The sequence below is a fragment of the Callithrix jacchus genome, chromosome 7 (assembly GCF_049354715.1).
Source record: "Callithrix jacchus isolate 240 chromosome 7, calJac240_pri, whole genome shotgun sequence".
NCBI lineage: Eukaryota > Metazoa > Chordata > Mammalia > Primates > Cebidae > Callithrix > Callithrix jacchus.
In genome coordinates this window covers 122,586,633-122,602,131 of record NC_133508.1, presented here as the reverse complement: position 1 = coordinate 122,602,131, position 15,499 = coordinate 122,586,633, and the positions used below count along the sequence as shown (strand labels likewise).

Below are 15,499 nucleotides of genomic sequence, written 5' to 3'. Positions count from 1 at the left end.
GGCACATAGGAAGACTATACAGATGTTTGCTGTTATCGTTGCTAACTAAATTACTCCTGAGAGCTTTGTCCTAAATTAGAATATAGAAGAGGATTCCAACATTTTTTTTTTTTGAGATGGAGTTTCGCTCTTGTTACCCAGGCTGGAGTGCAATGGCGCGATCTCGGGTCACCACATCCTCCGCCTCCTGGGTTCAGGCAATTCTCCTGCCTCAGCCTCCTGAGTAGCTGGGATTACAGGCACGTGCCACCATGCCCAGCTAATTTTTTTCGTATTTTTAGTAGAGATGGGTTTCACCATGTTGACCAGGATGGTCTCGACCTCTTGACCTCATGATCCACCCGCCTGGGCCTCCCAAAGTGCTGGGATTACAGGCTTGAGCCACCGTGCCCGGCCTCCAACATATTTTTATTTAGGAATTTTAAAAATTTCTAAATATACAAATTATTGAGTATATTAAACCTCTGTTTGATCCTTTTTTGTTGGTAGTTTTGGCTAGTTTTAGTAATCAACACATACAGCTGGGCATGGTGGCTCATGCGTGTAATCCCAGCACTTTGGGAGGCTGAGGTAGGCAGAACATCTAAGGTCAGGAGTTCAAGACCAGCCTGGCCAACATGGTGAAACCCCGTCTCTACTCAAAATACAAAATTAGCCAGGCATAGTGGCATGAATCTGTAATCACAGTTACCCAGGAGGCTGAAGCAGGAAAATCATTTGAACCTGGGAGGCAGAGGTTGCAGTGAGCCAGGATGGTGCCATTGTGCTCCAGCCTGGGCAAAAAGAAAGAGTAAAACTGTCTCAAAAATAAAATAAAATAATCAACACATATGGAAAAATTTAGGAATGAACCACTGAACAAACCTAAGGCATCTCCAAATCAAAGAATAGTAATGAATATGCAGGCTTTCCTTGGTGAAACAGTTTGGTGTGGTTCATATATTCTTTTCATATTACTTAGTGTTCTTAATCACCCTATAACTTAATCCTAAGGCCCTAATATACAGAAATTTCATTTATCTCTGATATGAAGAGATCATGGAATACAAAGTCACCTTATAAGTCCACCTATAATACCCAATGGACTTAAATGTACAGAATTGGAAGGCAGAAGGCATGAACTCCAGTTCTGATGTGGGCTGCACTCTATGATGAGACCTCAGCAGAATCATAATCACACACTGGAGTGAAAATTAGGATGGGCTCTGGAGGCTTGACAAGTCAGTCAACCTCCCTTAGCCTCAGTTTACTCATATATAAAAAGGGTATTCTAATATCTACCTTTTATACTTTTTGGAGTTATTGTGAGCATCACAACAAATAGTCCATTTTATTGTCACTATATATTCAGAAGGTATATCTTTCCCACTAGATTTTTGTTTCCCACACCAAATGTTTGTTGAACATGTTATTCACATGACAAAATATATGTGAAAGTATAATACAACATTAAGCAATGTCATAAAATCAGCCATGTGTACTAGCAAGTGGCCACAGTGACCAAAGATATGCTGATTAACAAAGATTACAGTGGCATAAAGAATTAAAATGTGGCCTTTCTAATATGACCTGGGACAATATAATGACTTTGATGCATCAGTGAGTTCAAGCCATCTGTGCCTTGATGTGTGAGACACATGAAATCAGCTTCTTGAGCAGCTTCCTTGGCATTATCTACATGTCACACTCAACATTAAAAGGCAAAATAAAATGAGCAAAAAGTTGGGAAATAAAACCACCTTACCACCAACAAAGCCAGGTTGTTGGTGTTCAACTCTCTGAGCTAGACAAGTGTAAGGATAGGATGATCCTATAATTTTAAAGCTCTTTTAATGTGATGAGTTACAAAGAAACTAGGAAAATTTAGGTGGGGGCCGGGCGTGGTGGCTCACACCTGTAATCCCAGCACTTTGGGAGGCCAAGGCGGGTGGATCACAAGGTCAAGAGATTGAGAACATCCTGGTTAACAAGGTGAAACACCCTCTCTACTAAAAAAAATACAAAAATTAGCTGGGCATGGTGGCGCGTACCTGTAATCCCAGCTACTCGGGAGGCTGAGGCAGGAGAATTGCCTGAACCAAGGAGGTGGAGGTTGCGGTGAGCCGAGACGCACCATTGCACTCCAGCCTGGGTAACGAGCGAAACTCCCTCTCAAAAAAAAAAAAGAAAATTTAGATGGGCATTGAAAACATAGTGGTGATAGCACAGCTTCTAGCACTCGGCAGAACTGAGGGTGACTGAAACATGTCAATCACAGACAAGCTAACTTTGAGGGCCACACTTATTTCATAGTTTCTGCCAGCAGAAGCAGCTGAAGGAAAGCAGCGTGGCTAACAGATTGGTGTATAGTCTTTAAGAAGCCACAGCTCAGAACTGTTCACCAGGTCTCACAAGCACATTCACAACATTTAGAATGAAGATGTGAAACATTCCAAAGGGGCATTGTTGAAAATATAAAGCAAAAGTCAATTTTGGAAAGGGTCAACTGTAAAATATTGCCCCAAAAGAAAGAGTTTTAATTAACAGTGCTATAACAAGTTATTATGAATATAGCTTTCTAGTAAAATTATATGAGGTTTTATTTTTGTTTTGCTTTATATTAGGGAAAGTTTGGCCTTTTTTTTTTTTTTTTTTTTTTTTTTTAGTATTTTAAGTTTGAGGGAGATTTTGCAAGAACAAAAGGAAAACTGGACTTAAAAGATGTTTTATTTAATACTGCAAATTGTATTTTTAATCTTTTATTTATTTTCAAAAGGTGGCTTAGGTGTTTTACATGTGTAATCTTATGTGTTACATAATCCCTGTTAGAGAGAAAGCACTATTCCCATTTGCAGATCAAGAAACTGAGACTCAGAGAAGCGAATTTATCCCAAATCACATTACTAATAAGTGATTAAGACTTTATTCTAATTCCTGGTTCTTACCACTCACCATGAAAGTCTCAAAAGGAGTGAAAAGAGAAGACAGGATTATGATGAAAACATGATAAGATGGAAATGGGAGCCATAAATGAAGGTAAGAAGAGCATAGAACAGGGAAAGGTAAGGAAGGAGATCAGGCATTGAGAAAGAGAGAGAATTCTTTAGACTGATTGGGTCCTTTAGAGTGGTAGGTAATATTCTTAGTGACTATGATCATTCCATATCATTTTAGCTGATGCTTTTAGTCCTATGGAACATCTTACCAGACAGGTTTACTTCCCACCTTACGTAGTACTTTCAGAGAGCTACTTCAAAGCACAGGTTACATAGGAGATTTACTCCACATATCTTGACAGCGGGTGCTGGAAGGAAATCGTATATGGATTATTATAAATTTAAAGGTATCTTCAATGTGTGTGCTCTAACTGTATACTGGCTTTGCAAAAATAATTAAAAAGGAAAAGAAAATCTATGATTTTAATTCACAGGAAAGCAGATGGGATCTGTCATGGAGTGATAAAACACAAGAAAGATGTCCAAATATGAGAAAAACAACAGCTTTTTTTCTTAGGCAGCAATCTTATAGTACAAGTATCTGTCACTGTGTATATACATGCTGTTATCCATTTTAAAAGTCACGTATAATATTTATTCAGCAAATGCTGTTGACTTATACGTACTTAATGATCAGAAGGCGCCTAAGAAGTTGATACAGTAATGAAAACCCACTTTAAAGATGAGAAAACTGAGGCTCAGAGAATTAAACAACCTAAGGACACAGGCTAATAAATAGCAGAACTGGAAGCAGCAGAGGTGGTCTGAAGCAGCTGTGACAAGAGAAGAAATCTATGCTGTGATAAATAGGAGGAGGAGAAAAATGGGGCAAAAAAATCGAGTATAACATTGTTTTAAAATGAAATCAAAGTGTATACAGCATGGAAAAAGAGGGAAGAAAGCTCTTGTAAATCTTTCGAGTAAAGAATGAAAATTATTCTATATACTTTATACTCTAAGGCTTAAATTAAGGTTGTTTTTCTAATTTTCTATTTCTAATTTTGTGGGCTAAAATGACCCATTCAACTCAGCCATTGGAATTAATACTGTTTGCCCTGATGGTCTCTGAGTAATGCTAAGTTCCACACTGCAGGGTTAGTGTCTCGGTGAAAGGGGGGTGTGTTATTTGGCCATTTTTTTTTCCTCTTGAAAGTTAATTAAGTCAACATTAACTGTGGCCATCTAACCACAGAATGGGCAGTTTCTTGAAGGCTCATGGTTTGGATCTTTTCCTGTAAAAACTCCCACTTCTATAGTCATATTTAGTGTTCTAACTGCCTAAATAGCTGGCTTACTATGGACCCATGTGTCAGGCCTGTTTGCCGTGGAGTTTGTCTGCTTCACTGGAACCTCAGTGCCAAGAGTATGTGGTTCCCACTGGACAGCCTGCCGAGTTCAGCCTCTCATTTCTTCTCCAGAAATCTTCCAGGGGTTATCATTGCCGATTTGATGCCATATGGCCCTGCAGTTCTCAAAACTACTAATTTGATGTTTATAATTTTTTAAAAACTTGTCCATGTGCTTAACTCTGAAAGTAATGTAGTATCATCAACAAGTGTGGTAGGGACCTATCCTGATGACTGTTCATGTAGATGAGACTGAATTTTTTTATTTTATTTTATTTTATTTTTTGAGACGGAGTTTCGCTCTTGTTACCCAGGCTGGAGTGCAATGGCGCGATCTCGGCTCACCGCAACCTCCGCCTCCTGGGTTCAGGCAATTCTCCTGCCTCAGCCTCTTGAGGATTACAGGAGGGATTACTGTAATCCTAGCTGGGATTACAGGCACACGCCACCATGCCCGGCTAATTTTTTGTATTTTTAGTAGAGACGGGGTTTCACCATGTTGACCAGGATGGTCTCAATCTGTTGACCTCGTGATCCACCCGCCTCAGCCTCCCAAACTGCTGGGATTACAGGCACTGCCCCTGCACAAAAACTAGTTTTTTAATGCCAGTGCAATTTAAAGAAAAAAAAAGCCACAAACATTTTATCCTCCAAAACTTTAATTTTCAAAAACATAGGACTTTTAAAGAGTCTTTCTAAAACTGGTATATAGTAAACTCCCTACTTCTATTCTCCCTCAAGAATTGAATACAGTTCCTGAGATGTTGCAAAGTTACAGACTTTTCAAAATGTATGTTATTGCTCAGTTCCTAGTAATCTTTGAAATGTTAAGTTATAATAGAAGCAGTAACATTAGAATAGAAACAATAAGTAACTGTAGCTGTTCTCATAATCTCTTCCCTAAGCTCAGTGAATTTTTCATGGATAAAGAGGCGGAGATGTCAAAAGGAAACAGTTGTGTTTTCCTGGGTTCACAGTTGCCCAACAAGTCATGGTAAATGTGTTTGCTTCTTCTTTTATGCTGTAGCAACAATTCCAATTTTCCACTTCCTATTACATAGGAAAACCTATTCTGCTGTTAAAAGAGGTCACTGAATGTATTTACTACAAACATTAAGACCATTTTGTCCATGGAAATATTTTTTATTGTTCTGAGTCACTCTGGTGTGTGGAATTTTTACATGAGTTCCAGGACAAGGATGAGATATTTATTTTATTTTGTATCCTCTTTAAATGTTCTTTGACTGCATAAAATGTCAGGCTTGTTGTCAGAGTATTTCCATATTTTTATTACTTTAGAAGTAACTCCGCTCTATTTATGTCTCTTAAACTCTTCATTGACAATTCACTCTGTGTACTTGTCATGCTGCATTTTGGCAGAACTACCTGCTTTGCCCAGTGTGATGTGATTTCTTGTTCCTTTAGCCCCTATTCAAGTCCTCTCAATGTATGTCTTTACTATCTTAAAGGTTTTGCAGAACTTTGAAAATATTTAAATTGTTTGTTGAGCTGCTGAAGGACTTGAATTGTGAGCTTCAATTTGTTATGCTTCACATTTATTTCTTAAAGTAAGCCTCAATAGAAGTGTTCCTTAATTAAATCCAGAATGTTTCTGTGCTTTAGACACACCCTGAAATCATAGAAATTCCTGAAATTCATTTTCAGATATTCATTGGTTTGATTGTAATTGTTGAACTTGTTAATCACGTCTAAGGAACTAGGTTTTAAAAGATGAGTAATTATGTTAACTGTTTGAATATAAATTTAAGTAACACAGTTTAGATTTACAGAGAAGCAGTGGATGTTCTGTTTTTTTTGAGAGGGAGTCTCGCACTGTCGCCCAGGGTGGAGTGCAGTGGCACAATCTCTTCTCACTGCAGCCTCCACCTCCCAGGTTCAAGCAATTCTCCTGCCTCAGCCTCTTGAGTAGCTGGGATTACAGGCACCTGCTCCCGCCTGGCTAATTTTTTGTATTTTTATTAGAGACAGGGTTTCACTATATTGGCCAGGCTGGTCTTGAACTCCTGACCTTATGATCCACCTGCCTCCACCTCCCAAAGTGCTGGGATTACAGGCATGAGCCACTGCACCCAGCCTGCATTTTCTGACATTTTAGAAAAGATATGAATAGAAAACAATGATTGTCCTAATGGATTGAAATTTCAGGTTACTAATTATTGATATTCCTTCCATGTATTATTCTGTGTATGTGTAGTTCTGACTAAATGACTAACTGACATAAGATATAAAATTGAATCTTGTATTTCTTGACAAGGGTAGGAGGATTGGGTGCTTTGTTTCTCGCCTTCCTTAACTCATGTGCCCTATCTAGTGAGCCTCCAATAGTGTGCTAACTGGCAGACTGCAACAGTATCCTAACTAGTCAGCCTCCAACAGTGTCCTAGCTGGTTAGCCTCCAATAGTGTGCTAACTGGTCAGCCTCCAACAAATGCCCTAACTTGTCAGCCTCCAATAGTGCATTAATTGGTTATACTCCAACAGTCTTAACTAGTCAGCCTTTCTACAGACAAATGAGACTATATTGACTCAATCTTACACTAGAATTGAACAAAATGAGCAATTTCTACAGATAATTTATCTTACAAATGATCATGACTAGTCATACACTAAGTATATATTCACAAGGATGGGTGTGTATATGTGTGGAAGTGTGCACATGTTTTGGATGGGTTTTGTGAGAAAATTGTAGTATATTAATCTCAATCATTTTATTTTCAACAGGTTGACATGATGAAAGAAGCATTAGAAAAACTTCAGCTCAATATAGTAGAGATGAAAGATGAAAATGCAACCTTAGATGGTGGAGATGTTTTATTCACAGGTATAGTTGCATTTATTTTTTCTATCCAGAAATATTTATAATACTTGGCTTGCATTTACTTGTTTTATTATTGTGTGTGTGTTGTTTTTGAGACAGAGTCTCATTCTGTCACCTAGGCCGGAGTGCAGTGGCGTGATCTTGGCTCACTGCAACCTCTGCCTGGGTTCAAGCGATTCTCCTGCCTCAGCCTCCCGAGTAGTTGGGATTACAGGTGCGTGCCACCACACCCAGCTAATTTTTTGTATTTCAGTAGAGATGGGGTTTCACCATGTTGGCCAGGCTGGTCTCAAACTCCTGACCCCAAGTAATCCGCCTGCCTCAGCCTCCCAAAGTACTGAGATTACAGGCGTCAACCACCATGCCCAGCCTATTATAGTATTTTTAATTACCAAAGTAACAAATGCTAAATGGATGGAAATTGGAAAATACAGAAAAAGACAATAAGAAAAAAATGACCTTCTATTCAAATATAATCACTTCAATATTTGGATATGTGTTCTTTTAGTACTTCATATGGATATATTTGCATATTTTACAAGAATATTATTGGTATGTACATCACCACTAGGTATCTTGGTTCTTCTATATTCTTCTACAACATGAATTTATAAGTTGCATAGTTTTCCATTGTGTTACTGTATATCTGGTTTGTATTTAAAGGATTAATTCAAGATTAGTGTCATTTACAAATAATTTTCTTCCCAGATGGCAAGATGGATTTAAATAATTTTATGCAAATTTACTTGGCTTAATGACAGATGAATAGCAGAACTCAACAAAATATGAATAGCTAATATTATTATTGATCTAACTAGAATCAGTTTTTACAATATAATGTGGCTACTAAAGAAACAATAATTTTAGCATTTAACCTTTTCAACTCATTTATCATATAATTAGTGTTGTATAAAATCATGTGTAAAATCTGGGTCCCCAAATTCATTCTGGTTATTAATAGTAATTTTAATTGAGTGAGAGTTTATTTTCCCCGATGTGTCAGAGAATAAATAACCTGTATCACCAATGTAGCCCTGACAGAAAAGGCTGGTCCTCAGGGACTTGGGAATGTAACCCCAGGTGGCCCACCGAAAGCAATGAAGATTTTTGGAAGTCTAATATTTTAGCTGATGTGAATTTTATATTGAATCTCATATATATGTATAGCTGAGATATAGCCATTTTTGTTTTAATATCAAAATAATATTTTGCATTACTTACCTTTGGACATAATTAATGTTGCTGAAGAAGGAATGATGTTTATCCTCTGACATTTAAGTAGTTCTTTGCTAAGTGTCACATACAGTAACTGTGGGTAGGGCCACCGTGTTGCCAGCTCTGGGGACGCCATTCCTGTTAGGAATTGCATGAATAGACTACCCTGGAGTTGTGTACTGCACCTGTGCTGCCACTGTCACATGCAGTGGCCATCTCTGGGGTTTGGTTTGCATGCCCATTCAGCTCTAAGAATACAGAACAAGAAGTCAAGAAGGCCCACGCTGCATTCTTAGCTCTGGGTGTGCCCAAGCAGCCTCAGGCATTTTTTGAATCTGCCTAGTAAGTTCCCCTTAGAATATTCTTTGTGTCTCCCGTTGATGGCACTTTCATTCTTTTTGACAGTACAGAACAACAGCCTGTTTCTCTAACAAAATAGGCTTTTGTGAAAAGTTAAATGTACAAATCACACTTCCTTACAATATAAATTTTTTTTATCAGAACATAGCTATGCAATGAATAACGTATTGTAAGCAGGTACTTGTAACATTTGAAATATGGCTTAACCAAACTATGTTCACAGCCATTTAGTTATTTAAGCAGCTGAGCTGAAAAGACCCCTAAAAATCTCCTCAGTGTGAAAGTGCAACTTACCCTAGGAATCTCATCTTTTGGTGAAAGGTCTTTCCCTGGCATCTCAAGCCTCGTAGTTTTGACCTATCTTCTAATTAGGTACTAAGCATTTAGGCTTGCCTTTGATACTACCTGTAAACTTCCTTATTTGTTATATTCAATACTTAATGTGTTAGTAGTTACTTTGTTCAAAGCTGAGATGATGTTGGTATATCTTTACCTCCTTGGCACCTCATTCACACCTAATATGTGGTCCTGCCTTCTATTTTCTATTTCTCACTTTTCTTCATCTATTTTATTTTATTGTGGTTAAACATACATAACATAAAATTTGCCATTTTAACCATTATTAAGTGTACAATTCAAATGGCATTAATTACATTCATAATGCTGTATAACCATTACCTCTCAATTTTTGGATTACAAAGCGTTAGATAAGAAGGAAGATCTGCAACACTTTCCATGTGCTCTGTGCCCTCTTTCCTCTGTAATTCAAAGTCTCATAATTTATCAGGAAATGGACAGAAGGAAAGCTGCTTTCCAAATTCTGTTCCTGCTGAGAAATCTGTGAGTTAGGCAAGCAGCTACTGACAAAATTTGTTTCAATCCCATTTCTCTTAAATAGACAGCAACTTACCTATACTTTTATTTATTTTTGTGAAATACAGAGTACATTTAAAAAGTTGTAAAATGTTTATGTATATATAGTTTAAAGATCAATAATAAAATGAACACCTGGGTGTCCACCTCCTGACTTAAGAAATAGGACATTGCCGGGACCATAGAATTCCCCGTGGGGTCCCCAGTCACAATCTGCCCCTCCCCCAGCCTCAAGTAACCAACCACTGTCTTGAATTTTGTGTTTATTATTGCTTCGTTGTACTTTAAGTTTTGCCTCCATGCATGTATTCCTAAACCGTATGCTGTTTTAGTTTTGTCTTGTAGTTTTATAAAGCTACAAGAAACGTTTATTAGTCACATTATATCAACTCTTAACGTGATTTTTCTACTTTTGAACTCAGTTGATGTGTCGCTATAGTTCATTTTCAACGTTGTGCAGTTCTGTGATAAGAATATACCATCGTGTATGTATTAATTTTACTGCTGATGTGTTTTTAGATGTTTTCCAATTTTTGTCAATTATCTTCAGTGCTTCTACATACATTCTTGTGTGTGTCTCCTGGGCACATATGCAAGAGTTTCTCTCAAGTAAACACCTGGAAATGAATTTCAGGTGATAGAGTAAACTCTTTTGTCGCTGAAATGATTATATGATTTTCTTCTTTAATCTGTTGATGTAATTTGTTTCATTAATTCCTTTTCTGATATTTGACCAGTCTTGCAACCCTGGCATGAAATTAAACTTGATCATGACTTATTCTCTTTTTAACACAGTGTTGAATTTAATTTGATAACATTTCATATTTTTGTGGCCTATAACTTTTATTTCTTGTTATCCTTGTCTGGTTTTGGTAAAAAGAGTTATGTTAGCCTCATAGAACGTATTAGGGGATATTTCCTCTTTTTCTGTTCTCTGAAATCAATGCTATTTGAATTATGTATTCCTTAAACTTTGGAAACAGGCTCTTGTGCTTTCTTTGTAGAGAAATTTTAAACTCATTTAGTTGATTTAACGATTATGTGACGATTTAGATTTTCCTGAGTCAGTTTTGATGAGTTTCATTTTCTAAGATTTTATCTATTTTAAGTGTTTAAAATGTTGGGTATAAAGTTACTTTATTTTCTAATACCTATTGAAGCTTCACAGCAATTATAGCTATATTTTGTTTTCACTGGTAATGTTAATATATGCCTTCTGGGGCCAGGCGCAGTGGCTCAAGCCTGTAATCCCAGCACTTAGGGAGGCCGAGGCGGGTGGATCATGAGGTCAAGAGATCGAGACCATCCTGGTCAACATGGTGAAACCCCATCTCTACTAAAAATACAGAAAATTAGCTGGGCATGCTGGCGTGTGCCTGTAATCCCAGTTACTCAGGAGGCCAAGGCAGGAGAATTGCCTGAACCCAGGAGGCGGAGGTTGCGGTGAGCCGAGATCGTGCCATTGCACTCCAGCCTGGGTAAGAAGAGTGAAACTCCATCTCAAAAGAAAAAAAAATATATATATATATGCCTTCTTTCTTTCTTTGCCAGAGGTTTGGCAAATTTATTAATCTTTTCAAAGGACTAACTATTGGCTTTGTTGAACTTTTTTTCTTGAATGTTTCTTTGCTGTTTCTGTATTTCCTTCCTTCACATTTCTTTTTTATTCTGTTCTTATTTCTGCATCTCAAGTTGGAATTTTCTCTCACTAATTTTGAACCTTTCATCTTCTCTAATGTAAGCTTTTAAGGTTATGTAATGAATCCTTATTTTGATATGGATATTTTTGTTATTTCATTTTTTTTAATGTTTTATTTCCACTGTGATTTAATCTTTGACTCATTTCAAAGATAATGTTTTTTTAAAAACTTAGTGTTCCAGCAACTTACAATAACCACCAATAACTCATAACTCTAATACTTTATATGTACAAAAAGCATTTAACTTTCCTTTATGAATTTTATTTCAAAACTATACTTGATTGAGGAGAGATTTTCTTTTTAGGGTTCCAGTCAGTAAATGCAGGTGCCTAATAAAATAATGGATTTGTGCAGTGATCAACCTATGATATTAAAACTGTTATATGAAAGCTTGACAGGAAACTTTATAATGAGGGAATCAGGCTGATGCCACTTGAACCCAGTGATAATTCTAGTATCACTGAAAGTGTGTCAGTCAGTCATGTGCTTCATGATATGATGCAGTACAAGTACAGCCCCATCTCTGAAGTCCTATTAAAAAATATATGAATGAGCATCTAATTACCCATCTACATGAAACTGCCTGCTTACTGAAAATACAAAGGATAAAGGAAAAAATTAAATGCTAAGTTATAAGAGGAAGCAGTCAGTCAAAGCAAGAATATAGGATAGTCAGTAGAAAAAATGGCCTGGTTTCACCTATAAATGACTGAGACAGGAAGAGAAAAAACAATAATGTGAATTGGCATAGAAGAAAATGACACAAAAGATATATGTCCATTTCAGTATTTTAGTTGCTTCCATCAGAAAGGTTATTTGGAAGATCTCATCCAATATGCTGCCAGAGACAGAAGTCAAACCTACTTTAAAGAGATAAGCTGCATTCTTCTCTTTGTACTTTCCCATCATGGCTTAGCCTTTTTTTTTTTTTCTTTTTTTTAATCAGCCTACATCACACTTTGAACACCTTTGTCTTTTAAAATGGAAATGGTATGTATGCCACCCTATAAATTTGTTACTTATGTAAATGTGGAGATTCTCATCTTCCCTGTGTTTCTTGGAAAAGAATTCCACATAAAATGTGGGAAAATATATTCAGAGAGAAATCAGTATTTTTTCCCTCAGAGTATTATGTTTTTGTTAAAATTTATAAATCTAATTCATAAACCTATTTTTATCTTGAAAGAATTAAAGAAACCTGATATTTTTTCATTGTAGCTGTTTAATAAAGTACGTAATAGTTTTGTCAAGTAAAGTACCTTTCCCTGAGTTAAATTTTGATCTTTATGTAGTGAGTTTTCTTAAGGGACAACACAATCTTACCATTACCCAAAAACTGTCAATGTGCCACAAAAGATTCCTGTGTCTGCCAACAACATAAGCCCTTGGATATTGTCATAACATCACCTGACCTATGTCATTTGCCCCTTTTCTAAGGCAAATGTTAGAAGATTAAAGTTATAATATTTTTAAATCAAGCAATTCCTTGTACATGGCTACTCTTCCTATACTTTAGTGTAATACTCTGAGGCAAAAAGATACTGATTTCTCTTTGAATATCTTTTCCACATATTATATGGAATTTCAAGAAATAAAGGGAAGATGAGAATTCCCACATTTATGTATTGCCTAATCCCCATACTATAATTGTTTGCCTATAACTAAGAGGCCATTTTTATCTAGAGTTCTGCCTTCTGGGTAGAAAAACTACAGAATTTCAGAAAAGTCAAAGAAGAAGAAAGTTTTATCTTGCAGAAATTTTGTGCTTTGTACATAGGTATCTTTTGATGTTTTGATTTCAGATATATGGATGGATAGTTTCAAAGGCAGGGCTCTTAGAGGTTAGACCTGAAGGCTGGTCAGCACTACACTCACTTTCCCCAGATTGTTTCTTCAGGCCTCACATGATCATTATAAGAAAAGAATCTGAATTCATCAACAATGTCTAGTATTATTCTGTTAGTGAAAAAACAAGGTAGTATAGTAAATTCTCACTTAACAATGTTGATAGGTTTGTGGAAACTGACTTTAAGCAGAGTGACATATAACAAAACCATTTTTACCACAGGCTAATCTAAACAAGAGTTAAGTTCCTCTGGAATATTTATAGTCACAGAAATATCACCCAGTTTCTAAATCAAGACCCAAAACACTTATAATATTAAACATTGAAATAAATGTCAGCCATATACACATTTTTTAAATAAAAAGATAATTGCCCAATTTTTGGTCAATCAGTAAGTGACAGCAATTGTAGTGGTGGTGGGTTAAATCAGAGAATAAATGTTTGCAAAGCTAAAACTGTAAGGAGCCCTTCCTGCCACCACACAGCTCAAAACAATCACAAATATGGTGGGCTCGCTGAGTGCCTTCCTACAACATCGTTTATTAATGTACATTTGTATGATTATTGGATACTTTATTACAACCATTTGTGTCCATTCATTTCTTTTTCCTTTTTTTTTTTCTGTTTTGAGACGGAGTTTCACTCTTCTTGCCCTGGCTGGAGTGCAATGGCGCGATCTCAGCTCACCACAACCTCTGCCTCCCAGGTTCAAGCAATTCTCATGTCTCAGCCCCCAAGTAACTGGCATTACAGGCATGTGCCACCATGCCCAGCTAATTTTGTATTTTTAGTAGAGACAAGGTTTCTCCATGTTGGTCAGGCTGGTCTCGAACTCCCAACCTCAGGTGATCTGCCCGCCTCGGCCTCCCAAAGTGCTTGGATTACAGGCGTGAGCCAGTGCGCCCAGTGTATCCATTCATTTTCTAACCCACTTCTTCCAGTTTAGGGTCATCAAGGGTGGCTGGAGGCTATCCTGGAAGCTCAGGGTGCAAGGTTGCAACCAACCCTGGACAGGACACTGTCCCATCATGGCATACTAACACACACACACACCCACACTTGCTCAGACTGGGACCCTGTAAACATGAAAATTTACCTGCTGTGCACAGCTCTGGGTTGTGGAAGGAAACCCATGCAGACCTAAAGAGAACATAGAAACTCCTTGCAGACCATGGCCCCAGCCCAGAATCAGTTTTAATTTTTCCTCATCAAAGTTGAGCAAAATTAGGTTATTTGAAGTCCCGCTGACCTGTAAATTGTCATTGCTGTTACTTAATTTCTGATCAGAGATTACCAGTGTGTTTAACTGTATTATTGCCTAAATAACAATTTCATTCTTTATTGTGGTAAAATATACATAACATAAAATTTACCGTTTTAACCATTTTTAAGTGTACAGTGTTCAGAGGCAAGAACATTCACATTGTTAGGCAATCATCACCACCAGGCATCTCCAGAACTTTTTCATCCTCCCAAACTGAAACTTCCTATCCATTAAACAATACCTCCCATTTCCCAGCCCCATGGCTCCTGGAAACCACCATCCTACTTTCTGCGCTTATGAAAAGTTTGTTCTCAAGGGCAGTAGTTTAAAATCATTTTTTTGTAGTCTTTTTAGTGAAGCTGTCCTCTTTGGTAAGACAGAACTGTGTGATGCTTTAAGGTCATTATTTATAGATAAAAGAAATGATGCTCAGTCACTGGTGCCACCTGCTCACTATGTTCCATGACATCTATTATAGGCAGAGAATTTTTTGTGGGCCTTTCCAAAAGGACAAATCAACGAGGTGCTGAGATCTTGGCTGATACTTTTAAGGTAGGTAAAAGGTAGTTTATGCCTGGCACAAAGTAATTACTTAATGAATAGTTATAGACCCACCGAATCAATGTCATGAGTAATGGTGTTTACACTTCACTGGCTTTGTACAATAATTCCTAATATTTGTACATTTACTAGAAGTTTTAGAAGCTATTAAATTCTAATTTCTCAATAATTCAACTTCTTTGGGCTACCACAAGAACAACAGTTAGCATGGGCATCTCCTGTCTTCTCACAGTGTATAATTATACAACCATCTGGCAGATGTTCTGGAACAACAACTTAAAAAAAAAATCTGGAAGGCCGGGTGTGATGGCTTACGCCTGAAATCCCAGCACTTTAGGAGGCCAAGGCAAGAGGATTGCTTGAGCCCTGAAAACTCCCTCAATTGACTCTGTTATGAAATACAAATTTTTTTTTAGATTGGAATCAGGGATCACCTGTGCTTGAGTGCCTTCTGTGTGCTGGAAATTGTGCTAGGTGTTGTATATACATCCTCTTAAAGTCCCCTTACTGATTATTAATA

The 15,499-nt window shown here is 37.2% G+C and overlaps 1 protein-coding gene across 7 annotated transcripts in view; it reads left to right on the top strand.

The window, feature by feature from the left end:
* DDAH1 (dimethylarginine dimethylaminohydrolase 1) overlaps positions 1–15,499 on the top strand; it is a 275,942-nt gene that overhangs the window by 221,702 nt on the left and 38,741 nt on the right. For all 7 annotated transcript variants that reach the window (XM_054236493.2, XM_078332352.1, XM_078332351.1 and 4 more), the window contains 2 exons: positions 7,064–7,163; positions 14,897–14,970. In XM_054236493.2, coding sequence (XP_054092468.1) covers positions 7,070–7,163; positions 14,897–14,970 — 168 coding nt within the window. In that variant the 5' untranslated portion in view covers positions 7,064–7,069. The remainder of the gene's footprint in view (positions 1–7,063; positions 7,164–14,896; positions 14,971–15,499) is intronic.